The 25,674-nt window shown below is 38.1% G+C and overlaps 1 protein-coding gene across 1 annotated transcript in view; it reads right to left on the bottom strand.

Moving 5' to 3' along the window:
- The window catches only part of Map3k15 (mitogen-activated protein kinase kinase kinase 15), a 128,805-nt gene that overhangs the window by 66,329 nt on the left and 36,802 nt on the right, over positions 1-25,674 (bottom strand). The window contains exons 4-6 of the mRNA XM_040744122.1: positions 23,380-23,573; positions 19,867-20,035; positions 17,719-17,825 (exon numbers count right to left, since the gene is read on the bottom strand). Coding sequence (XP_040600056.1) covers positions 17,719-17,825; positions 19,867-20,035; positions 23,380-23,573 — 470 coding nt within the window. The remainder of the gene's footprint in view (positions 1-17,718; positions 17,826-19,866; positions 20,036-23,379; positions 23,574-25,674) is intronic.

The following is a 25,674-nucleotide window of genomic DNA, read 5'->3' on the forward strand; positions in this document are numbered from 1 at the left end:
TCCAGAGGCATCAGACATGTGCACATACATGCATCAATGCAAACCACCCACACACATAAAGTTAAAATTAATTTTTAAAGACTCATTGAAAACAAAATTTAACAGTTTCATGTGTGTGTGTCTGTGTATGTGTGTGTGTGCTTGCATACATACAATAAATTGATTATATTCACTGCCATTACTGTCCATCATCATCCCTTTCTTTCCCTCTGAATTCTTAGTTTTCAGCTGATGTTTTGCTAAATAGCACATTGTCAAACTACCTTCAAACATTTATGTTTAATATACATAGATTAGCGATACTCTCAATTTTGATCAGACAAGTTTATTTCAGAGGGTAGTGGCTAATACAGAGAATTATAACTGTCCAAAGTGTTTGAGAATAAGTTGCTGTGATTACTCAGCCACAGATGGAATGGCTACACCAATCCTCACCCAAAGCTAAGGAAACATCTTAGGAGTGGAGAGTATTTAAGAGCTAGAAAATGGGAAGGAGTGTTCTGAAATGCTGTACATGACTATTACATACATGAACTCACAGCAGCTGCGGTTACCAACATAAAACCTGCAGAAGATCAAGCCATGTGAAAATTTCAACATGGTATATATGTTAAGGGGAGTAGACTCCAGATGCCCTGGCCAAGGGGCTTATTGGCACATGACAGTTGCTGGGGGAAGGCCAGTCACTTCTTTTTTGGCCTAAGTGGTCATTGGTAGGTAGCCCATGCCCCAGTAGATTACACACGCCCATGCACATATGAACAACAAAAATTGGACTCCGTGAGTTATTTAAAAAACAGAACACAAGCCAGGCCATTGGTGGTGCACACCTTTGATCCTAGCACTTGGGAGGCAGAGGCAGGTGGATCTCTGTGAGTTCAAAGCCAGCCTGGTCTACAGAACAAGTTCCAGGACAGGCTCCAAAACAATACAGAGAAACCCTGTCTTGAAAAACCAAAAAAAAAAAAGCCAAAGAAAAAAGAACACAAATTTGGAAAGGAGGTGTGTTTAGAGGCAGCCTTGGGAAAGTTTCAGGAAGTAGGGAGTGGATATGACCAAGATACATTTTGTACATGTATGAAATTCTAAAGAATAAAAAAAATAAAAAAACATTTTTCTCATTCTATATGTCCTTTGAAGGTTAGCATTGATGTTTTATTTGGATCAATGACAGAGCCAACAATCTCCATCTGTTCATAAAGGAGGGGTAGTTTTCTCATTATAGTAATTCTCCCAAGTTGCTCTCAGAAGAAGCTCCATGAATGTGTGAATAATCCAGAGATGTACTGCTAAAAGCTTTCTGGGTACTCATTTATCAGACACTCAAACAAAACATGTTTTTGAGATGGGGTTTTTCTATGTTGCTCAGGTAGTCTCAAGCTTCGAGGCTCAAACGATCCACTTGCCTCAGCATTTTAGTAGCTGGGACAACAGGTGTGTGGTAATTCACCCAGGTTAAAACCACTTTTGAATAGAGAAATATTACACCCTAGCAAATAAAATATCTTCCCTTGAGAGAGAGAGTAGGGGCAGATGGGAAGAATTAGAATGGGAAGAGGGAGATGGAGGTGTGGAATGATGTAAATACAATACTTATGTAAGAAATTCTCAAAAATAAACTTTATATTAGAAAAAGGAGACTATAGACGGGCAATAGTTTTTATTTTTAATGTCTAACTGTTAAGTTAAAATTTATCTTAGAAATGTAAGATACCAGCTATCATCATAACATTTAATATTTTAGCCATTATTATATATAGAACAAGTTAACCTAGATATTGAATGTTACTGTTCATTTGTACAATATCTCCTGTAATTGTCACCACACAAAAGTATCAGTTATTTAACTAACATTAATCTGTCATTTTACATGCAGTACAGCCTTAATATTTGACATTTCTATACTAAGAATATTCCTGAAAACTAAATTCATAGTACTTAGTCTGTCAAGGATTTACAATGTACATTACCCAGGGTCATCATAGACACGTTTTTTTATGTTCTCTTATTTCAGTTACACTAAGTATTACACAAATAAAAAAACAATAATTGTTTAAGAAAAAGTCTTCAATAGAGTATAAAATCAGTATCTCATAATAGCTCTCCTTCATGTAAACATTTCAGATGTATCTGGTTTCTTCTACAAAGCAGAACAAGTCACTATGATAAACTAAAATGAAGCAATTCCTAAAATTCTGTGCAAAGTATAATGTAGGAAGAATTTAGTATTTTAAGAAAAAAACACTGATGAAAAGAGGAGACATTAAGGACATAAAGTCAACTCCAATAACAGTAGGAGTAACAGATACTCAGATCACTGCCCTTATCCTACCAGCACTCATCTCCACACAGACTAGGTAGAGCCTAATCCTGCCTGCTACTGCTACCTCCCAGAATAGTCTACAATCAATGATGGGTGGGATTTGGGAGGTAAATTGCCAGTTTCCTCTCCCTTAGGTAAGACAACAAGGTTTGTCCTAATTAGAATAGAGCCCTAGCTTTCTGCTTCTTCACATGCCTTCTATGCCTATAGCATTTTTTCTTTTCCTGTTACATTTCTCTTATTCTTCTGAAGCATCATATGATCACCTCCCAAATAAATTATGTGCACCCCATTTTTTTCAGAGGCTGCTTCTAGGACAGAATGTAGACTGTGACTTTATAGTACATAGAAAGAATTTTCTTTCCCCTCTTTTACCCTTCTTTAACAGGGTATCATGTATTCCAGACTGCCCTTGAGCTTACTATATGGCCAAGGAAGACCTTGAACTTCTGAGCTTCCTGCTCCACATCCCAGGTGTCAGGCTTACAGGTGTTCACCACTATGTTACATGGTACTGGGGAATCAAACCCAAGGGTATTGTGCATGGTAGGAAAATACCAACTGAGCTACATCCTTAGCCTTAGAAAGATCTTACTAAGGAAAATTCCTGTTGAGATTATCAATCTGAAATTGCTTCTAAATTCATAAGCATCAAAAACAACAAAACCAGATGGGTGATAATCAAAGAAGAGGACAAATTATTTGAGGTAAGTTGAAATAAATTCTAAATACGGCTTTCTAGCTAGTCCATGTTCTGACAAAATCTTGTTTAAATATGACATTCATGAATACAACATAATATTTGAAAGCATATATAGCCTGCTGCACTCTCCCCCAAAGTGGTGACAGTTGAGCTTCTATCTATGAGGAACTGAGATTGCAGATAGGATAACAGGTCCTCTATAAAGGCAAGGTCTCAAAAATGCTCAAAAACTTTCTGCTTTTTGTTACAAACTCATGGAAATTTTTAAAGAAAAGCAATATTTAAGACCATCTGATTCAACTCTTTTTGTTGTTGTTTTAAAGAGTACTAATGGGTTCAGAAGAGATTGATGATCTGCTTAAATACTATACAGATAGTGGCTCATATGGATACCTTGCTTAATCATTAAAAAACACCCTAGTATCTACAGAACAACATTCAAATCCCTCACAAGTATGTAGCCCTCAATCTCTAGCACCAACCTCCCTCACCAGTCACCTATTTCTATCATAAATGAGTCCTTCATTCAGGTTGAACTAAACTGATCATTATAGTTGGAGCCTACTTTCCATCTTGTCAACATCAATTACTGAAATATTTGAGGTAGTACCAGGTGACCTTGCAACTGTGCACTGAGTACAACCAAAAGGCTGGTATGCAACATATAACCCACTCTCTTCACATTTTATTGCACTCTGTGTAATTGTGTAATGTATTCATGCATGTGTGTGCATGCATGTATGTAAATATGACACAACATCCATGTAGGAATTAACTTTCTATTTCTACCATGTGGGTGGGTCCTGGGGATTGAATTTCAGTGGTCAGGTTTGGCAGTAAATACCTTTACCTCCCAAGCCATCTCACTGTCCCTCTCCTTTTATTTTATTTTAATCTTTTCGAGGTTCTAATTCTTGAGAAATCACATGACTTGCGTACAGGTGCATGGGTAAACATCAACAAAGTGGAGGTGGAATAGAGTCACCTAACTCCCAAATAAAAACATGCCCTACCACACAAATATCTTTTGACAGCTCCATAACATAGGAACAATATTCTCTGCATTGCTTTAGCAACAGTTGTGATACACTAGAAAGGCTTTAGTCACACACACCAAGCACTGGAGTCTTCTGTAAAGCACCACCTGAAACTGTGCCACTGACAGTGTTTAGCCTAAAATGTGAGCTCTTCCTAGAAGAAGGGAGATGCATAGGACTGATTTGGTGGTTCTTGTGTCCCTTCAGAAATGTGTCTTGAGAAATCTGCAAACCAACATCCCTGTTTCTTTCATGCCTAATTTCAAGGGCAATAACAAAAGAAATGAATGTACATGAAGTCTCTTAATATACACCGAGACTAAGAGAGATTGATCTACAGGGAAATCTCAGGAGCGCCTATAAATGAGGCTTAAAAAAACTTACATGGAATCTTTGGGCAGAGGATGAGAATGTGACTTCCTCAAGTAAAACTGCAGTCTTACAATTTGCTCTTTCCAGATTCAATATGGGAACTTGGTCTTAAATATTCAAGCAAAGGAGAATGTTCACATACTGTCCACTTAATGCCAAGTGGAGGACTTGGAGCAATCTACAGATTAAATTTCCTCAAGGAATGATGTGGTAGTTTGAATAAGAATGCCCCCCCACCCCCAGGGCTCTTATAATTGAATGCTTAGTCACCAGGGAATAGCACTATTTGAGATGGATTACAAGGATTAGGAGGTATGGCTTTATTAAAAGTAGGTATGGCTTTGTTGAAGGAAGGACGTCACTGGGGGTGGCCTTTCAGGTTTCAAAAACCCATGCCAAACCCAGTCAGTCAGTCTCTGTCTCTCTTTCTGCCTATGGCTCAGGATGTAGTTCTCAAGTTACTGCCAGTGCCTGCATGTATACCACCCCGCTTCCCACCATGATTATAGTAGACTAAACCTCTGAAACTGAAAGCAATCTCCAAAGTAAATGCTTTCTCTTATTGAAAATAGTTGTCTTGGTCATAGATGTCACCTCACAGCAACAGAACAATGATTAAGACAAATGGTTAATGATTAATGGTTTATTTTATGTGTCAAAATGTATGACAAATAATGGCTTGGCCCTTAAATGATATCCGAATCTGGTTGCTGCCAATATTTAATACCATGAGCCTTAAAGCACCAATGAAATGATTGACTAGTAATGCTGCATCACTGGAATTTTCTGGATATTGAGGTTCAAAGATGAAAGACTTATTAAATTATAGGTAAATATTACATTTTCTTTCCTATGCAGAATCTAAGATTTAAATTTATATGTATTCTTAACATGAAAGCAAAAGAGAGTATCAGGGGAAGAAAGAACAGCAGGGGGAAGGACAAGGAAAAATAATGGAGAGATAAGTAAAAAAACAATGGTATATTATAATCTAAAAAATCCAAAAAGACTGTATTTATAAGACAAGATTTATATGATCTGAAGAAAAACCAGAGTATAAAATACTGTATTTAAACCCATTACTCTACATGCTAATTTTTAAATGCCAGTAAAAAGTTATACTAATCTAAATAAAAAAACCACAAAAAGAAAGAGATGTTAACACAGTCTCCCATATCTGTCTCTAATGTCACAAGGTTAAAACAAAAATACCTTAAGCCACTCGAGAAAGTGGGATGGCATTTTCCCCAAAAATACACAAGATAAAAAAATAAGCACAAAAACATATTCTAAATCTTATTAGAAAGACTGGTGTTAAGTAGTGATGACAACTACTCTTCAAAATTCCTTTACTAATTTTATTTAATTATTTTAGAGCTGTACTTTCTTTGACAGAAACCTGGTAACATTGTTTTACATTCATCATTAAATGTTGTTGGGATTCTCCTTTGATAAATAGAAGTGCAATTAACATTTATCCAACATATTCTATTTGCTGAATACTATGCTAAAATTTCTGCTTATGATATTCTTATTTAATTTTTAGAAGCCTCCATTAATGGCCACCACCCTTAGTTCATATAAGTCCAGTCTATGACTTTGTGGACTGTAAACAGCATTGTGATTTTGAAATATTTCTCAAATCATTCTAAAGTTAAATGTTCTCTGGGCAACCAACAGTTGCTTTAGATCTATGGGTACCTTTTCTTTTTATACTACAAATAGTTCTTGTCTACTTAGAACAACCATTAATCCCTATATTCTAAACCACTAAGTCACGTGGCACTTAGCATGTTGATACTGTAGCAATTCCCCACCCCACCACCCCTCCCCGCCCCTTCCAGACAGGGTTTCTCTGTATTGTTTTGGAGGCTGTCCTGGAACTCGTTCTGTAGACTAGGCTGGCCTCGAACTCACAGAGATCCGCCTGCCTCTGCCTTCTGAGTGCTGGGATTAAAGGCGATACTGTAGCAAGTTTGTACACCACTAACAGTTAACTTTAATTTGTACTTAAGAAGTGTAAATGGGGGATAAATAAAGGCAGGACTGAACTTTAATGAACTAATTTCCAGATGCTATGGCTGTACAGGATACCTGAATATGGCTACCTCATGTAATGCTCACTACAGGCATCATCAATCCAGTTTACAGATGAGCAAACTGAATTTACCCTGTTAATGTATTGCAATTTAAATGTCAAAGTAGGTGCTCTTTCCACATCTTGAAAAGCCTCCCTATGGAGCAGTGCACTCAGGCAGCAAAGTTCTTGTTTCCCGTGGGCCATTTGTCAATGTCTAGAGATATTTTAAATTGTTACATCTGGAGGCATTAACTTCTTGGTATCTAGTAGGTAAAGACTATGGATAGCTCCAATTACAGAGAATTTTTGAGCTCCAATGTCAATCATACCAAAGTTGAGATACATATTGTAATTAACTTTGAAATCACTAAAAATACTACAACTGACATTTAAAAAAAAACCTTGTCCTATTCAAAATAGTCTTCTTACATGAAAGCAGAAGAACTACTGTGGGAAGATGATGAAAACAATGTATGAAAATACCATAATCCACTAATTTGTAAGATAATTAAAAATTATCTTAAGAGAGCACATGCTTGTTCCAATAATATTCTGTGCTAACAACACAGGCATCAACTTCTCCTTATGAATTTTATTCAAAGCTGAAGGTAAGTATCTTCTTTGGTGGTAATCTCTGCATTTTATCAGAGATACTTGATACTTGGAAGTGGTTAGATGTTACCACTCAAGCCTGGTAAACTATGAAAGATCAAACTACACAATGATATTAATAGCCATAGATAAGCACCTGCTCCACGCCATGACTATAACAAGTAATTCAGATTGAGTATCCCTAATCTAAAAATTAAAAATGAAGCATATCATATTTAGACATTCGTATTTCTAAAAAATTAATTTTTATGTGTATGGACACTTTGCTTGAATGTCTGGATACCATGTGCATTGAGTGTCCGTGACAGAAGCAAAGGGCATCGGATCCTGTGAGACTAGAGTAACAGGCTGTTCTGAGGCATGTGGGTGCTGGGAATCAAAACTAGGTTCTCTGGAGAATAGCCCAGCCAGAGCTCTTGACTGCTGTGTCATCTCTCCAGCCCCAGATTTCATTTTTTTTGATGAGGGTATTCAACTGGTAAAGTCTGTAAATGTCCTAGAATCCGGGGGACCCTAAAAACAAACAAAATACTCTAGTCCCATACATTTCAAGTAAAAGATCTTTTAAATTCAGCTTTTAAAAACTGTATGTATGTATGTACATATCTACCTACCTATTTTTGAGATAGGGTCTGATATAACTCAATCTGACATTACTAACTATGTAGCCAAAGAATCTTAACTTGACAAGGAAGAAAATGCTTTGACATAAGACTTAAGTATTTGTGCTGTAATTCAATTTCATATTTGTCTGTCTGTAAAATACACTGAAATGATATTAATTACCCATGTTCCTTGTAAGTTAGCTTTAAAACAACTCCAGAGACAAAACAAAAACAAAAGTTTCCTTTCTGGTATCATACTATTCTGAATAAAGGCAACACTGACAGATGCAGATTATTGCAGTAAATTACTTTGAAGAGAATGAGTTTGCTTATTTGTGTAAATTCAAATGTGTGTGGGTATGTAATGCACACACATGATTTTTTAAAATTATCTACTACCTTCATTCATCCCTCATTAGCTCACTTCCCTAAAACATACAAATTTCTGTTGATATAGAAATGAGTCAGTAAATAAAGGAGAACAAATAGGAGTCACAGAAATATGGTAGTTACCTGAGACTCAAGGAGGAGGGAAGTAGAGTTGAAAAATAGACAATTTCAGGATTGGGAGATGAAATAGTTCTAGAGATCTATTTTATAACAATAGAATGTATTTAATACTACGGAATCACAAGCTTAAGATTCCTTAAGAGTAAATTTCAGATTACATGCTTTTACAACAAGAAAAAATATTTGTTTCTTAACTGAAGTGTCTATTATGAAAATAGCGTCAATCAACATTCAGCTACCGTCTAATACTCTCAATTACATATGCCAAACCAAGAAATATAGAGAGATTGTCCAGCAATTTTAACTGGAATTCCCTGGCTTGTTTTGGTAGTCCTACAGGCACAAAAATATGAATTAAAGCATTTTGAGATTAATGCAATTAATGATGCCATAATATCATTACCTTAGCTTTAAAAACAAGCATTACATATCATGCTATGCTAATTAATATGGTTATGGACACAAATCAAATTGGCCAGCTGTTAAAATTTTAAAACTTTACTTTTTTCTTTATCCTCTATAAAATAAAAAGTTGGAATTACATAATTCTAAATTGTTTATGGTTCTTGTCATTTGTAAGACGGCAATAACAAATATCTTTGCTTTTAGGTAGCTGAGGACAATGTACTGTAGCAATTGGAAAATAGCATTTTTCTACTCATGACAAGCATGTAATACAGAATGGCTATTTATATAACCATAGAAAGGAGATGGTTGCCAGGTGGTGGTGGCACACGCCTTTAACCCCAGCACTCAGAAGACAGAGGCAGGCGGATCTCTGTGCTTTTGAGGCCAGCCTGGTCTACAGAGCTACACCGAGAAACCCTGTCTCGAAAAAACAAAGAGAGACAGGTACACTGAACAGTGAATATAAACAGAAGTGACAAAAGGAGGCTGATGCTACTCCAGAGATGACAAGCCCATATGACTCTCCAAGACAAAGTTTCCTTTTGCTTAAACAATGACCTGGTTGGGGAGCCCAGAAACTGAAGTTTGGATGGCTTCTACAGGTTCTGAATAAGATAAGAGTACCTCTGATATATGCCAGATTAAGCTACTTTCATCAATTATCTCAGCCCTCCATTTCCAGGGACAGCAACCAAAGTGGAAAGATCTGGCCTGAATGTGGATCCAGATAGAAAATAGGGAAAAAAGTCTCCCAGTCAGCCTCCGTTTTTCCCAAACAAGCAGGTCTACTGCTGCTAACTCAATTGCCTGTGGTCATTAAACCCCAGGTTCTTTATCCATACTATGTAGACTCATATCAGCAACTCTACAAGAGCTTCCATACCTGTAGCCTTGCACTGGGAATGCATCATTGGTTTCTCTTGTTCTGCTGAGACTTCTAGCTTCTTGGACTGAGAAACTGCCAGGTTCTCAGACTTTCTATTATAGTACAGATGACCACTCTTGGACTATCTAGCTTTCAAAAGTATATGCCAATGTATTAAATTATCCTTTATAATTATATATGATGTACAGTATACTTAAGTACATATATACATATACATACACACATATAACCTATTAGCTCTTTTCCTATAAAGGACACTAACAAATACAGATTTTGGTGCCAAGGAGTGGGGCTCTCTAACTATGAGTTTATCTGATAATGTTGTTCAGACGCCTTTGGAATTTGTTTCTTTAGGAATTTGAAAACATTTGGAGTGTAAGATAGAGGAGGGCAAGAAAGGAGATGCCTTAATAAAAGGAGTCAGCACAGGTTTGGAGAGCGGTCTGGCACAGAGGAAATGATGGGGGATCCACAGGATAACTCCAACTAAGAATCTAGGCAGTGGTGGAGAGGCTGTCTTTGATGCCCTTTCTCAATAATGAGATTGATGACTACCTTGGTTACTATTCCTAGAGCCTTCACCAAGTAGCTGATCAAAGTAGAAACAGGCACCCACAGCTAAACACTGAGCCATATTCCCGGAATTCAGTTGCAGAGAGGGAAGAGAGATGAGCAAAGGAGCCAAGATGGAACTGGAGATACCTGCAGAAACAGCTGACCTGACCTAATGAGAGCACACAGACCTTAGTGGTAAAGCTGGGGAACCAGCATTGGACTGAATCAAGCCCTCTGAATGTGGGTGCCAGCTAGGATACCAAGGCAGTCTATGGAACTTTTAACAGTGGAGCCAGGGTTTATTCCTGAGTCACAAATGAACTTTGGGAGCCCATTCCCTATGGAGAGATACTATTGCAGCCCAGATACGAAAAGGAGGGCCTGGGTCCTCCCCCAAATGATGTGATGGACTTTGATGATCCTCCATGGAGGGTCTCACTATCCCTGGGGAATGGGTGGGGGTGGGTTGGGGGTGGGTAGGAATCATGGGAGGATGGGAGGGCAAAGGAATGGGGAGATGGATATGTAAAAAGAGTGTTTCTAATATAAAAAATGCAGACAATAAAGATTGTATTTATGGTATTTCAGATGGAAACAGGAACACTACTGGGAATTAGAGGATATTCATGTTATAATATCATGAAAAAGAACCTTTTCACAGTATCTTGAGATTGTATAATAGGAAGAATTTAAAGTTGATATATTGGGCTAGAGAGATGGCTCAGTGGTTAAGAGTATTTCCTGCTCTTCCAAGAGACTTGGATTCAATTTACCAGCACCCACATAGTTGCTCACAACCTCTGTTAACTCCAACTCCAGGGAATATGTGCCTCTTTGGGCCTCCTCTGGTACAAGGCATGTAAGTGGTACACAGGCATACATGCAAGGGAAACACCCATATACAAAAAATAAAAATAATTTGAAAAATAAAAGTGGTAAACTACTAAATATGACAGAGGAAAGTTCAAGGAAAGTCGTCATTCAGATTGTGGCATTTATCTCATTGCTACCTTTTAGCCAAGTTTACAATGAGAATTTTAAGCAGAAATATTTGGATATTTTATATTGAGAAGAAAAGCTGCTGAAGAGATCTGGGCCATTAAAAGAAACCAACTATTTTGCATCAAGACAATGGGAAAGATACCTTGAGTATCTTCAGCAATGACCTAGACTGGGTCATTGCAGACTCAAGGGTATAAAGATTAATTTGAAAGACTTTGCTTAAAAAAAAGAGTTCAAGGGCTTTCTGCTGGCATAAGGCCATTTGGAAAGTGTTTCTTCATGTTTACTCGTCCGAGCACTTGCAGGCTACAGAAGCCATAGTCCAAGGGAGGCACAGATACTGCTTAAACTGGCAACAGGCCTTGATGTTACCCATATGATACTGTTTTTACAAGGATGTAGAAAACAAGAATTATGGGGGCCATGAGACTTTACCTAGTAGGTAATGTGTGAAAGAATCAAGATCCCTGCAGGTAACAGCTGGAGGGCAATGTGTAAAGAAACTTGAACATTTAAAGAAAGCTGCCAAGGGGCAAGCAAAGTCAGCCCACAAGGCCATATTGGTTGAAAACACCAAGTCCACAGCACCAGGGGAAACCCTAACCCATCTAGATAGAGTGCACATAATGGTACCACGTGTCATGGATGCTAGCCATATATCTATAGGATTTAAGATTTGATCTACTAAGTTCTAGTCTTTCTTTTGTCCCATTCCTCTTTTCTTTGGTCTCATTTCTCCATTTGGGACTGATTTTTTTCTGTGCCTTTGAATGTGGAATGTATACAGTATGCTTTCTACATTTTACAGAGGTTCACAACTAATAGTTTACACCTTTAGACTTTGAAGATGCTATGAACTTAGGCTTTTTAACAGTTCTAGAACTGTTAAGGTTATAGGGACTCTTGGAAACAGGTTGAATACATTTTGTATTATGAGTTGGACTTGAACTTGTAGGGGAGCAGAGGCAGAATGTTATAGTTTAGATGTGAAATATCCCCAGTGGGCCATATATTAGGGGCTTAGTTGCTAGCTGATGGACCTTTTGGAAATGACTAGATTCTGAAGGCTCTGATCTAGTCTATCTGTTGATGGATTCATAGTATATCATCATCATGAGGAAGGAGTGAAAACTAGGAGATGGAGGAAGCGAGTCACTGGAAGCATGCTCTGAAAAGATATCTTGTCTCCCTCCTTTCCCTTTTGCTCCTGCCAGCCATGATGTGAGTTTCTCTGCTCTACTATGTGATCCCTACCACACACTGCCTCCACAGATCCAAAAGTGATGGAGCTGAGTACTATGGTCTAAAACTTCTGAAGCTGAGAGCCAAATGAGAGATTTCCTCTTTTAAATTGTTTCTCTCGGACACTGTCTAGCATAGTCATCTTTCAGCCCACTGGCTAGATCCTTGGTTAGAATATTATGCCTGCAATAGTGTAAATAGTAGTCTTCTCTATAAAACCAATAGCAAATACAAAATTTCTCATAAAGGATTCTACACCATGAGAGGCCAGCAGTTTAACTGCTCAGTGGAAACTTCAAGCAGCTTTGAATGGGCTTCTGAATGCAGTGAAGTGGAAGATACCAGGAAATGCTGGCTGGCTCAAGCCAGCTTTCCCACTGACAGGGAACCCTTACCATCTGAGGGTCAAACATCATTCATGCCTGCCAACCTTTAGTAATTATGGCCATGTTTTGGCTCATTTCATAAAAGTTAAAGGTCAACTGAAATGCAGGAATACTCCTCTCTTTTTCCTCCATCACTATTTTCCCTTATACATATAAGGTAGCACTACTAACTTCCTTAAATCTGTATACAAAGCCATACCCTACTACCACTATTCTGAAAGCTGGACAAGTTAAAATAGAAACATGAACTTCAAGACTACGTACACAGATGAAGCAATTGGAAACGCTTATTAGTTTACTGTGTGAAAAATAAGGTTCTCAGTACCAAGGACCCTTGCCTGAGCTCAATAGAGTCAGTGTCTGACAGGAGACAATGAAACCAGAAAGTAAAAAGGATGTCGGTCTTTTGTGTGCAATACCAACTATTCTCCCTCCAGATTGGAAATATATTTGTCTCTGAATCATCTAATACTGTCATACCCATTTTTAGATGTCAATTTTCCACTTCAAACCCTGTTTCATTCTTTAATTCATTTGAGAGGACACAAATCATTACTTTACCCACTATCTGACAATGGGTATGCTCTATTCTGTCAAGTTAAAAAAAACCTGCAATAAGCAACTTACCTATCTCCCACTTCTTATTTAGCAAGTTAATTTTTATAGTACTTATAGTGCACCAGGAATTTACTCAAGAATTTCACAAATGATGACACATTTAATTCTTTTAAGTCAACAATCAATCACATGGAGGCAAGTGTTACTAAAATAAGAATTCAAAACACCAGGGGAACAGATTGTTAGACTTTGTTTTTTCAGGCTTAATGGAGGCTGGCCCCTACTTTGGGGTGTTGAGTTTAAAACCCACTGCGATTTGGGGTGAAGAACATGAAGGAGAGCACACATTTTCATAGAGATTATGATGTCCCCTCCCCTTGATGAATCAAAATTTCATCATTTTCTGGTATCTACTACACATACATAATATATATCCAACATAAATGTGTTTATGTATCTATGTATAAACATGCACAAGAAATACTTACAAAGGCATTTGGTTTAGCATTACAGACCTTGAGTATCTTAAATCACCATGAATAAATTATGGAGTATCTATATAATAGAATCTTCTATAGCAACAAAAAAGCTAGTAATACACACAATAGCATATATGAATATCATAAACATGCTGTTGAAATCCTGAAGTCAAGCACAAAATAGTATGTTGTATGATTATATTTATGTGATGTTTAAGGACAAGGAAAACTAATATAAGAAGATAGAGGTTGCGACACTGCTGCAAAATTGGCGATTTTTTATTTTGGAAGGGGTATTGCTTAGATGTGTGTATTCATTTCTCAAATTCACCAAATTAAATATGCAAAATCTATACATTTTCACTGCTTGCAAAATTTTTATTTTATTTTAAGAGGCGTAACTTTACATAGGTTTTAAGATTCTGGGAAACCATGGGCTCCTGTTTTGTTGCTGTCTTAAAGACGCTGCCAGTGGTATGTCAGCAATTTGAAGCTTAATACAGCTGCTGAAAAAGAACAGCCTCTGAAAGTGGGAAAACAGGCACAGTAATTCTCAGCTCCTTTGGAACATTTACTTTATATAGTCCTTATTTGAAGAAGTCATTCATTGGAAGACGTATGGGGCCACACTATAAGTCCCTAACTATCACACCAAGTTGCATATATTTCTAGAATACTCTTCTCTATTGATCTGACATAATAATGTAAGTAACAGCTTACTTACTGGGGGCAGAAAAGAATTTATCTTGGTGTGATTTTTAAAATACTTATTTTTCCTTATATATTATCAATGGAATTAAGAGGAATAGTCAATCTTAAATGGAACATATATACTAAACCACCTTCTTCCAGAGGTTCCCGGATCACTGCAGAAAAGCAGACAGAGTGTAAGAACCAGAAGTTGTGGATGACTACAAGGAAACAGTTTTCTAAACACATCAGTGCAATTCCATATAAGAACTCACAAAGGCTGTAACAACATACACAAGACCTGTGCCAGACAAAATCTCAGCAAGGAGGGGGTGAGATGGGCATGAAGTCTCACCCCTACCCAAAGCGCTATTAGCAATTGTTAGTGTAGGGAGAGGGAAAGTCAGTTTTCTTTTCAAGTGTAGCCCCTGTTAGGTCAACTGCACAACCAAGAATAAACAGGCATCACAAACTTGATGGGTTTAAAAAAGAAGGGATACAAATTTTGGGTGGGAAGGTAAGAGGGGTATATCCGGAGGTAGTTCAGGAGGGAGATAAATGTAATCAAAATACAATGTACAAAATCCTGAAAGAATAAGAAGGAAAGAGGACATCACTTGCCTCACACTTCCTTCTTGTCCCTGTCCCATCAGTTGCAAATACAGGAGCGGCAGTGAACTAGCTTCAACTAAGCAGATGATGCCAACATTCTAGGGCGGTGGTTCTCAACCTTTCTAATGCTGTGACCCCTTACATATAGTCCCTCTTGTTGTGACCCCCAATGTTGTTTTTGTTGCTACTTCATAACTATAATTTTGCTACTGTTATAAATCATAATGTAAATATCTGATATGCAGGATATCTGATATACAACCCCTATGAAAGTCATTCAATTCCTCAAAGGGTTGTGAACCCCCCCAGGTTGAGAACTGCTGGCCCAGGGAATAACAAAAACTTATAAAAATGGTTGGGTGCTAAGTCTAAAAGCAATTTCTAGAGCAGTGCTGCTGTGCTAACAGCCTGGTTCCCTCAACTCTATTCTGCTAAGCATGAGGAAATTTTCAATCTTATTTATATCATTGCAATTTCAGACTCTGCTACATCATTTTGGCTAATTTAACTATTTAAGCTTTTGAGTTTTGTAGTCTCTAGGCAACACTTAAGTTACACACACACATGCATGCAAACTCAAAGGAAAACACGCAACACCATCTATACTGACTAATTTTTAGTCAAATCGACATAAGCTAGTCATCAGAGAGGAGGGATCCTCAACTGATAAAATGCCTCCAGAAGATCAGGCTGTAGGCAGACAAGCCTGTAGAGCATTTTCTGAGTGATGTATAGGGAGGGCCACCCATTGTGGATGATGTCATTTCTGGGCTGGTGGTCCTGAGTTCTTTAAGAAAGTAGGCTGACTACAGAATGGAAGAAGATCTTTACTAACCCCACATCTGACAGAGGGCTGATCTCCAAAATATACAAAGAACTCAAGAAACTAGGCATCAAAAGACCAACTAATCCAATAAAATGGGATACAGATCTAAAAAGAACTCTCAACAGAGAAACCTCATATGGCTGAAAGACACTTAAGGAAATGCTCAACATCCTTAGTCATCAGAGAAATGCAAATCAAAACAACTCTGAGATACAATCTTACACCTGTCAGAATGGCCAAGATAAAACCTATGATGACAGCTTATGCTGGAGAGGATATGGAGTAAGGGGAACACTCCTCCACTGCTGTTGGGAATACAAAATTGTATAGCCACTTGTAGAGCCATTTTGGAAATCAGTATGGTGGTTTCTCAAAAAATTGGGAATCAATCTGCCCCAAGACCCAGCAATACAATGATCATGACAAATCACATGCCAAACTCAAAATCAGAAGCTGCCTTCAAATATGGGACTCATACCATTACTATTTTTGTGTAGTACTTCAAGATACTATTTAGAGTTGTGGCTCTTAGTCTTCCTAATGTGGTAGCCCTTTAATACAGTTAGTTCCTCATGTCGTGGTAACCCCCAACCATAGTTTTTTTGTTTGTTTGTTTTTCAAGACAGGGTTTCTCTGTAGCTATGGAGCCTGTCCTGGGACTAGCTTTGTAGACCAGGCTGGCCTTGAACGCACAGAGATCTACTTGTTTCTAACTCCTGAGTGTTGGGAATAAGGTGTGCACCACCACCACCTGGAATAAAATTATTTTGTTATTGAAGTAACTGTAATTTTGCCACTGTTATGAGTTATAATATAAATATGTTTTCCTATGGTCTTAGGCAATCCTTGTGAAAGTGCCCTTCGTCTCCCAAAGGGGTCTTGACCCACAGGCTGAAAATTGCTGATTTAGAGGATCCTAGGGGTATACACCCTTTATATGGTACCCACCATGTAGGACTATGCAGTTATTCAAATAAACTACTTTGAAACTGGAAAAAAGGAAGTAGGTTGAGTAAGGCATGAGGATCAAGCCAATAAGAAGCACTTCTTCATCGCTTCTTTATCAACTCCTGTCTCCATATTCCTGCCCTGTTTGAGCTCTTGTCCGAACTTCCTTCGATGACTAACAGTGATACGAAAGTGTAAGCCAAACTCTTTCCTCCACAACTTGCTTTTTTGTCATGGTGTTTCATTACAGCAATAGAAACACTAACTAAGACACCATCTTTATCTATTGTGCAATATCAATCTTGCTGCTTCAGCTAGTCCCCCATAGACTAAAAGATACCATCAACACACTCTTTCTCTTTTCCTTTCTTTGTTTCTCTTTCTTCTTTTTCTGAGACATAGTTTCTTTGTGTATTCCTGGATGACCTGGAACAAGTTCTGTAGACCAGACTGGACTTGAATGCAAGAGAGATTCACCAGCTCTCTGCCTAGAATTAAAGTGTGCCTGGGACTAGAGTGCTGGGAGTAAATGCATGTCCCACCACCACCTGGAAATACTTTTCTCACATATATATCTCGCCCTGGCTAGCCTGGAACTCATTATATACAGCAGGCTGACCTGAACTCAGAGATCTGCCTGCCTCTGCCTCTGCCTCCTGAGTGCATGGAATAAAGGTGTGTACCACCACACCTGGCTCTATTAGGAATTTTTTACATGTTTGATCTCATAGTTAGAATTATGTTTCAAAGGTAAAGTACCTTGTGTATTTTCATAGCTTTGGCAGTTAACATATGACTTGGATCACATCTGATGAATGTTGAAAAGACAACAGAAGAATTTAACAGGTCACATGCTTACAAACACTACACATAATTATTCTTACCTATTCAGTGCAAATGCATAGTGGAATTTAATGTTGTGCTGATCAGCCAAATCACACGTAGGTAGCATCTTCAGTGTTTCTACTAGCTTGACCATCGCATCATAGTCCTGTTGGCACAACATCTCAGAGTGGGAAAAAGAGGAAACAGCTCTTCATAGATTTTTCTGTATAGCTACAAACATAAGAGAGCCTCCAAATTTAAAGATAAACCTTTTCTTGAAGACAGTATTTAGTGAAATTAATTGTAACCTTGACACGCACAGAGAAAAATATAAAAAGGATAAATGAGACAGAGGAGGAATTCCTGCTACCAGAGGGCACATAAGCATCAATAAAACATTTGTTAAATCCAAAAAGAAGAGCACAAGTGAGCAGAGCAACAAGAAAGCAACAAGTAAAAAGATGTTATGTGGTGAGTGTGGAAGGCTTAATACCAGTAGCAGAATTACACACAAGAAAACTTGGTCACTTTCCAATGCAAATAGAGAAAGCATGTTACTCCTTCCTATTTTGCCTAAATGAAATTAATCTAAGCTAGAATTTCTCAGCTGCAGCACTGTTGATAATCTAGGCTTATATCTCTGCTTTGGGATGCTATCCTGTGTATTGCTGGACGGATAGCTGCATCCCTACTAGAAGTCACCAGTACCCCTGTCTGACAGTCAGTTTTGACAAGTAGAATGTCTCTTCAGACAATGCCAAATACCCCAGGCTAATAACTACTGCTCCAAATGCTGCATGAATAAACCAAGGGGTTAAATTGCTACCATGTATGTCTCCACTGGGTTCCATTTTAGCAGTGCCACCAACAGTTACCCATTTAGCCAGGTTTAGAAAATACTGTTATTGGCCAACTCACTGCCAGCCAGTCAGCAGAGGATCTTCCTACAGAAACCTGACACTTGTCTTTAGAATTTGATGCTGTTGCCTCAGAAAATAGAAGACAATACCTCCCAGGAACCTTCCAGCTCTTCTTTGGACTTAAGAGTTCTACCAATGAAAAATTAAGAACTGAAGGCATTTAGTAAGGGAAGGGTAGAAGATAGCCAGTAACTCAAAGGAATATTTCAAGAGCAGGGGTGTGGTGACCCACACCTATAATCATTGCACTGGGGAAGCAAAAGTAGGAGCATTGGGAGTTCATGTCATCTTCAGCTACATGGCAAATTCAAGACTCAATGGGTTACATAAGACCCTGTCTCCAAACAATAACAACAAAAGCAAAACAAAAACCAAAAAGAAACACTCCTAGAAAAGTCAATCACATTTTCTTGTTGCAATAATACCACCTGTCATTAAAAGCAGGTCACTTATTTGTCACTCAGGCCATGGGTTCCTTAGTAGCCAACTCTGTTCTGGGCTCAGACTATAAATGGACTTTCTCTCCATCATTCAGAACTGTGCATCAACCTCTAGTGCAGCTTTTTAGTATTCTACAAGTAAAGTGTGTTATCCATTATGCCTCCAGAAGGAAGAGACGCAAGATAACCTTAAAACTAGTTCAAATTTGAAGAGAAATCCTCAGTTTCCCCTCATGATCCCAGACCTCATAACCTGTGTCTCAAATTTTTCTAGTAACTTTGGATGTCTATATTAGAGTAAACATCTGCTTCCCTACTTCCTTAACGTAACCCAGCTACTTTTACTCTCACTGAAGAGGTAAAAAGACGTGACAAAGGCATAAAGGAAATGCTAGAAGCATTGAAAACAAGGGCAATGAAGCTAGTCAGCTTCTGAATCCTGACTTTTCCCTGCTCTGTGAATCTGAGCAGGTGACTTAATTTTTCTTTGCCTCAAATTTTACTTGTAAAATAGAAACAATAAAAGCAAACCTAAACCATAGAGGATTAATGAATAGAGATTTACGAAAGACTTGCCGAGTACTACCTAGAATAAAATATATGTAAAACTTTAAATTCTTAGTGTCTTATTTTAAGCACAATAGGGGCTCATGGCATGCTTACTTCAGCTCTAATATGACAAATCTACATTTAAACAGTCTATTAAAGCCCATCACCAGGCCAGATATCTATTTAGATAGAGCAGCTTCTTCATCACACCTGATGTAAGTAAGAATACTTTCTATGAGAAATTCCATGGACCAAGAGAAGTCAGGAATATGCTAACCTCACCTAAGCACATTCATACCTGGATATCCCGGTAGGACAGGAGTAAGTTAATGATAATGTCCGATGTCAGAACCTCAGTATTATCCATGCGGAATTTGATACGAGTCAACTCTTTTGCCAGTTCATCGCCCTGGTATTTCTCTCTAGCTTTCCGGATGTCATTTAACAAGGTTTCTTTGTAATAAGCACTGGAGAAGAAAACAAAAAACCCCAATTATATAGTGCATCCAAGACTCTCTTGAGTACTCAAACAAGTATGGTTCTCAATAACACACAGGGGTCTTGGCCATCCCTGAGTCTTCCTATACCAGTAAACAGGATATCTACTTTTTTTTTACATACTGCAGAAATAAACTAGTAAGTGATAAAAAATCAGCTTATTAAACCTTAAAAGTATCTTCAAATCTTAACTTTCAGACAGTCTGGAGAATTTTCAATGCAACTCCCCAAGAATTATATAATTATATTTATACACACACACACGCATGCTCGACATAAAGTAAGTTTACATGATTATTTAATTTTCTTCATTATAAAAAGATTATCAAAAGCCAAACAAAACTCCAAAAGGCATGAAACCTAGGCAAATTCATTTAAAAACATTTTAATCTACTAAGTTCTCCCAGTTAGTAGTCATGAAGCTGCTCCCAGTTGGAGAATGGAAACTAGTGATGTATCCTTGAGCAATCTAAGAAGCGGTACACAGAGGCCATGCCAGGAAGATTACAGACAACTGTACCTTCCATCCTTATGTTTCTTTGTTATATTTTTCTGCAAAAATGTTTTTTCAATATAAAATAAAAAATTCTCTCTTGTGGGCATCTAAACAAAAGTAGATTAATGTAAAAATATTGTAAATCTACCCTGAAATGTCATCATAGCCTCTCATACAGCCAATATTAGTATGTGGTACGTCATGTAAAACTTTAAAAAATCCTCATTTAGTGGTATAGTAGCCAACTTACAATGATGACCATAGATTGATACAAGTACCTTGTCTATTCTCCAAGTAATTTTAAATGGAGGCTGAGCATTACCAAGCAGCAATGCTATCAACCCATCGTTATGCTTCTCACTTAGGAAAGAGTAAATCAATTCTAGGGAAAGAAATGTAACATAGATACGATAAGATAAGAACGAATAGTAAATACATAGTCTGAATAATTAAAAAGTGATGGCATATAAATGTGGACACAGTACAAAGTCCGGTCTAATGCTCCTAATAAGACCTTAATTAACATTTAAAGAATAAGAGTAACAGCCTACAAAATGGCTCTGATATTAAAATACCAGTGCATTTCTTTAATTCTTTATTTCCTTATTTGTCAAATGCCATTGTGATGATGAGCAAATTAGTAGATTCTGCCAGTGTTTAAAACTCTTTTTTCCCACAGAAACAGCTGACCTGAACAAGGGAGAGCTCATGGACCCCAGAATGATGACTGAGAAGCCAGTATGGGACTGATCCAGACTCACTGAACGTGGGTGTCAGTGAGGAGACCTCGGCAATCTGTGGGACCTGGGGTACTATATCAGTATTTATCCCGACACCCAAATGGACTTTGGGAGCCCATTCCACATGGAGGGATGCTCTCTCAGCCTGGATACACGGGGGAGGGCCTAGGCCCTGCCCTGGATGATATGACAGACTTTGGCCTCACCCTCCCTGGAGAGTAGATTGTGGATTGGGTGGGGGGTTGGTGGAACTGGTGGGGGGCGGGTGAGGAGGGGAGCTGGGATTGACATGTGAAGCAAGCTTGTTTCTAATTTAAATAAATAAAAACTCTATTATTAACTGAGTGAGTCATTAAGTTGGGTGACAACCATTGCCCATTCAGTAGACTATAAAGCTATTAAGGTGTTATTAATTCGGCCTGACAAGTAAAAAGTTATACTTTAGTCTTGTTTTCAAGGGTAACTGAAAAATCACTTTGAAAATATAATATGCACAGTAACTTTTATGCAAATGAAATTATGACTGGCATGTTGGGGATAAGAGATATGTACTAAGTATGTAGCCATTTTGGCATCTGGTCACAAAGGAGGATGCTGATAATCATTGTGGACTTAGAAATGGTTTCTAAGTGCTTTCTATAGCACAAGACTCAAGATAGATATAATAAGTCTGCGAGAGTTGGTATTTGGGATAAAATCTTACCTGCCATCCCTGTTAGAGGTTTTCAAACATAAGCACCATTGATCCTCTCATTAATGATTGACAGACACCAGTCACAGGACAGAACTCACCAATAGGTATTTTGATCCTTTGGAAATTAAAACAAATGCTTCCAAAGTTTGTTTTCCTCCAAATACATTAATTTATTGAATGAGAAACAAACTTGAATCTATTTCTTACAATGACATTCGATTCCTCTGTCAGATTCAAGTTATATAACTCTTTGTTAGACCTAAAAATACACTATTGGGAGAGGTTTTTCTCTAAAATTCACTAAAATCTTTCCTTTGAAGCAAGACAGTAACTATCAAAGTATCAAAGAAACCCCTATTTGTTTTCTGTTGATGCCGTCTGGGTTTCTAGACTTCTTTCCCACTAAGTGTGCATCTCAAGGAAAGGCAACAGAACAGAAAAGGTGTGAAGGCTGCAACAAGTATAACCTTCATGCCAATACTTTTACAGTAACCCTCCACAGTTCAGGGTGCCATGATCTGAGCCAAAGTATGATATGAGGCCTTTGACATTTCATTACAAGTCAGTTCTGCCAGTCCTTTGGATTTTCATTTGTTTTGGAAGAACAAATCCTTCTTATGACACAACTCACAGGAATAAATCCTTTAAATTGGCTGTGAGCAAAACAACAGGGATCCTCTAGTTAAGAATCATTTCCTGCCTTTAAATTTTCAGCTAACAACACCGAAGGCACTATTTATTTAGCACTAAGGTTCAAAGAAGGGAAGTGACTTTTCCAAGGCTACCCAGGTGAGCAATCACCTAAGCCAGAATTCATACTCAAACCTGTCTATCTCTGAGTGGACACCATACCCCATGACGTAAATCTACAGATAGCATGTCACAAGACATCCTGAGGTCAGGTTGGCTGAAGTTTGACTCGATGCATGCTTATGACAAGAACTTAAGGTCAGAATGACCTTGTTCTGGTATTTTGAGAACCTGAATAACTGAGAGTATAAAATTATGTTCAGAAACTATCTGAAAACACAGAATCTTAAGAGTTGAAGGAGATCATTAAAAACAACCACAGAGTTAACTTCCCTGTTTTATAAAAAAAAGAGCCATAGAGAAGAAGAGTTATATATCAAGATCATATAAGGAACCATTGTTAGCCCCAGTCCCAATTATCACCATGCCCTTTTCTAGTTTCATCTCATCATCTCAGGAAGTCAGCTTAGTGAGACACTAAGGGGGTAATGATGGATTCCAAGTGATTAATTAGATGGCCAATGACCCCTATTCTCTAGGAAACCTGGTCACTTCAAAGTATACCACCTCCCTGAAAGGGAAGAGAAAATGTCTGCAGGACTTCCAGAACTTTTAGTGGCTGATAGTAATTACCATGAGGTCACACGGATGTCCTTAAGGAGGCTAGTGAACCTGTCCACCAGGGGCATACATAGTGGGCCCAGGATGGTGTCCCAGTTGGGCTGCATGTACTCTGAAGCTCGCTTCTGGGCATCACTCTCGCAGCAAAAATAATCAGCACATGGTGTCACAGTGTAAGGGATGAAATAATAATTTCCACTAGATGCCTGGAAAAAAGAAACAAAAAGTATTTTAGAAAGCAAGTGATAAGAAGCACAGCTACGGCCCTGAACAGGTAGGCCTGGTAGGACAAGGAAGGAGAAGATGCACAGTATGAACAACACTTGGTGTGATTTTCATCTCAAACTTGTTAGGCTCAAAACAGGAAGCCACTCGATTTCAAAACCACTACCATCTGTGCATGCCTCTGAAATTTACTGATAAAAATGTTAAAGATTTTTAAGTTTTGGAAACTATGTAAGTTCATTGCCTGTCCTCCAAACCACAATGAACTTGGACCCCTTGTTAACCAAGGATTATAAAAAAGCATGTTATCTTTTAATCTAAATAAAAATCCATATTATTTGATATTTAATACAGGTACTATTAATTTTTGTGAATAGAAATAGCTTTAAGCCGGGCGGTGGTGGCGCACGCCTTTAATCCCAGCACTCAGGAGGCAGAGGCAGGCGGATCTCTGTGAGTTCAAGGCCAGGCTGGACCGACAGCCTCCAAAACAATACAGAGAAACCCTGTCTCATAAAACCAAAAAAAAAAGAAAGAAATAGCTTTACAAGAAGCACATTAATAAATGATTACATTCAAAGGTTTTATGAAAAAAATCTATTGAAAATTTTCACACCATTAAGTAATACTCATGTAAAGCAACATCTTTTGTTCTATAGAATAATTATAGTTGACTTAATCATGATTCTTTGAAAAGCATAAGCATTACCTTTAACTATATGCTCAATTTTTAGCACACTGAATGCTAAAAATACATTCTTTATAGGACATTCTTATAGTCAATCTTCTTTATTACTATAAAATACTGGAAGTTGTTCCAGGAATAGTTTACATCTTATTGAATTGTTGGCCAAATGGTTCCCATGGACTACCCCAACACATCACAGGAAATTGTCAAGGATAGTGGTTGCTTTCTACAACCTGATGGCAAGACCATATTGCTGAAGACAACACTTATTTATGTCATCAAACATGGAGAAGTCAAGCTGATACCCAACTAGAAACTTCATACTTACTGAGTAGCATTTATGTTGCTGGAAGTTACTCTGCATGGCAGCAGAGGAGTCAAGTAAGCATCAGAGTCGCCAAGCTATAAACGCTGCAACCTACAATGTAACCTGCCTGCAAGATACACTGATATAAAGGTGTCATAAATATTATTGTAGTAACCATGCACTTTTTGATTGGATTTAAGTTTCACTCCATGATATGGAACCCACACCTGATATTGCTAAAGCAGCCAATAACCTGAGACTAGACTAGTCATCTACCTAGGGAAAAACCTACTACTGTTACTCTGCTAAAGAAACATAGCAATAAAATAACTCCTAATGACATACTGCAATGCCCATAGATGAATGTCACACTCAACCCTCATCAGAGAAAATACTTTTTGTAGTAGATGGGAACTACAGCAGAGACCCACAACTGGACAGTGAACAGAAAGCACAAGACTTTGAAGCACCCAGTGCTAAATGGATATCTTTATCAAACTCCTCCCCTTAATACTCAGGACACAGAAGAGAAGGCAGAAAGAGTCAGAGGTGGTGGATAACTCCAAGACTCAACAGAACTGATACCCATATGTACTTACAGGGACTGTGACAGCATGCATAGGATCTACACAAGTTCAAGACAGAAAGTGTCCCAGAGCACTCAAGGTTCTGACACAAAGTAGCACCCCTAACCAACTAGCTCTTTGCAATTGATATCTGCTTTCAAAGGGGAATCAGTTTTCTTTAATATTGTATCACTGGGCATATCTCAACCACATTCAATAGGAGGCCAATGCCCAGGAGTAGTTTGGCCAAAACAAAATGAACTGCATGTGTTCTTCTGTGGTTTTCTTGTTTGGTTTTGGCATTTTAAAAGTATATATTTTTATTTTGTGTTCACTGGCGTTTTGCCTGCATGTATGTCTGTGTGAGGATGTCAGAAGCCCTGGAACTGGAGTTACAGTCAGGAGCTCGTGGGAGTGCTGGGAATTGAACCTGGGTCCTCTGCTAGAGCAGCCAGTGCTCTCAACTGATGAGCCACCTCTCCAGTCCCTCTTGTTTTAGCATTTTTGTCTTAATTTTTTTG

Source organism: Mesocricetus auratus, unplaced genomic scaffold (genome assembly GCF_017639785.1).
Source record: "Mesocricetus auratus isolate SY011 unplaced genomic scaffold, BCM_Maur_2.0 Super-Scaffold_100003, whole genome shotgun sequence".
NCBI classification, from domain to species: Eukaryota; Metazoa; Chordata; class Mammalia; order Rodentia; family Cricetidae; genus Mesocricetus; species Mesocricetus auratus.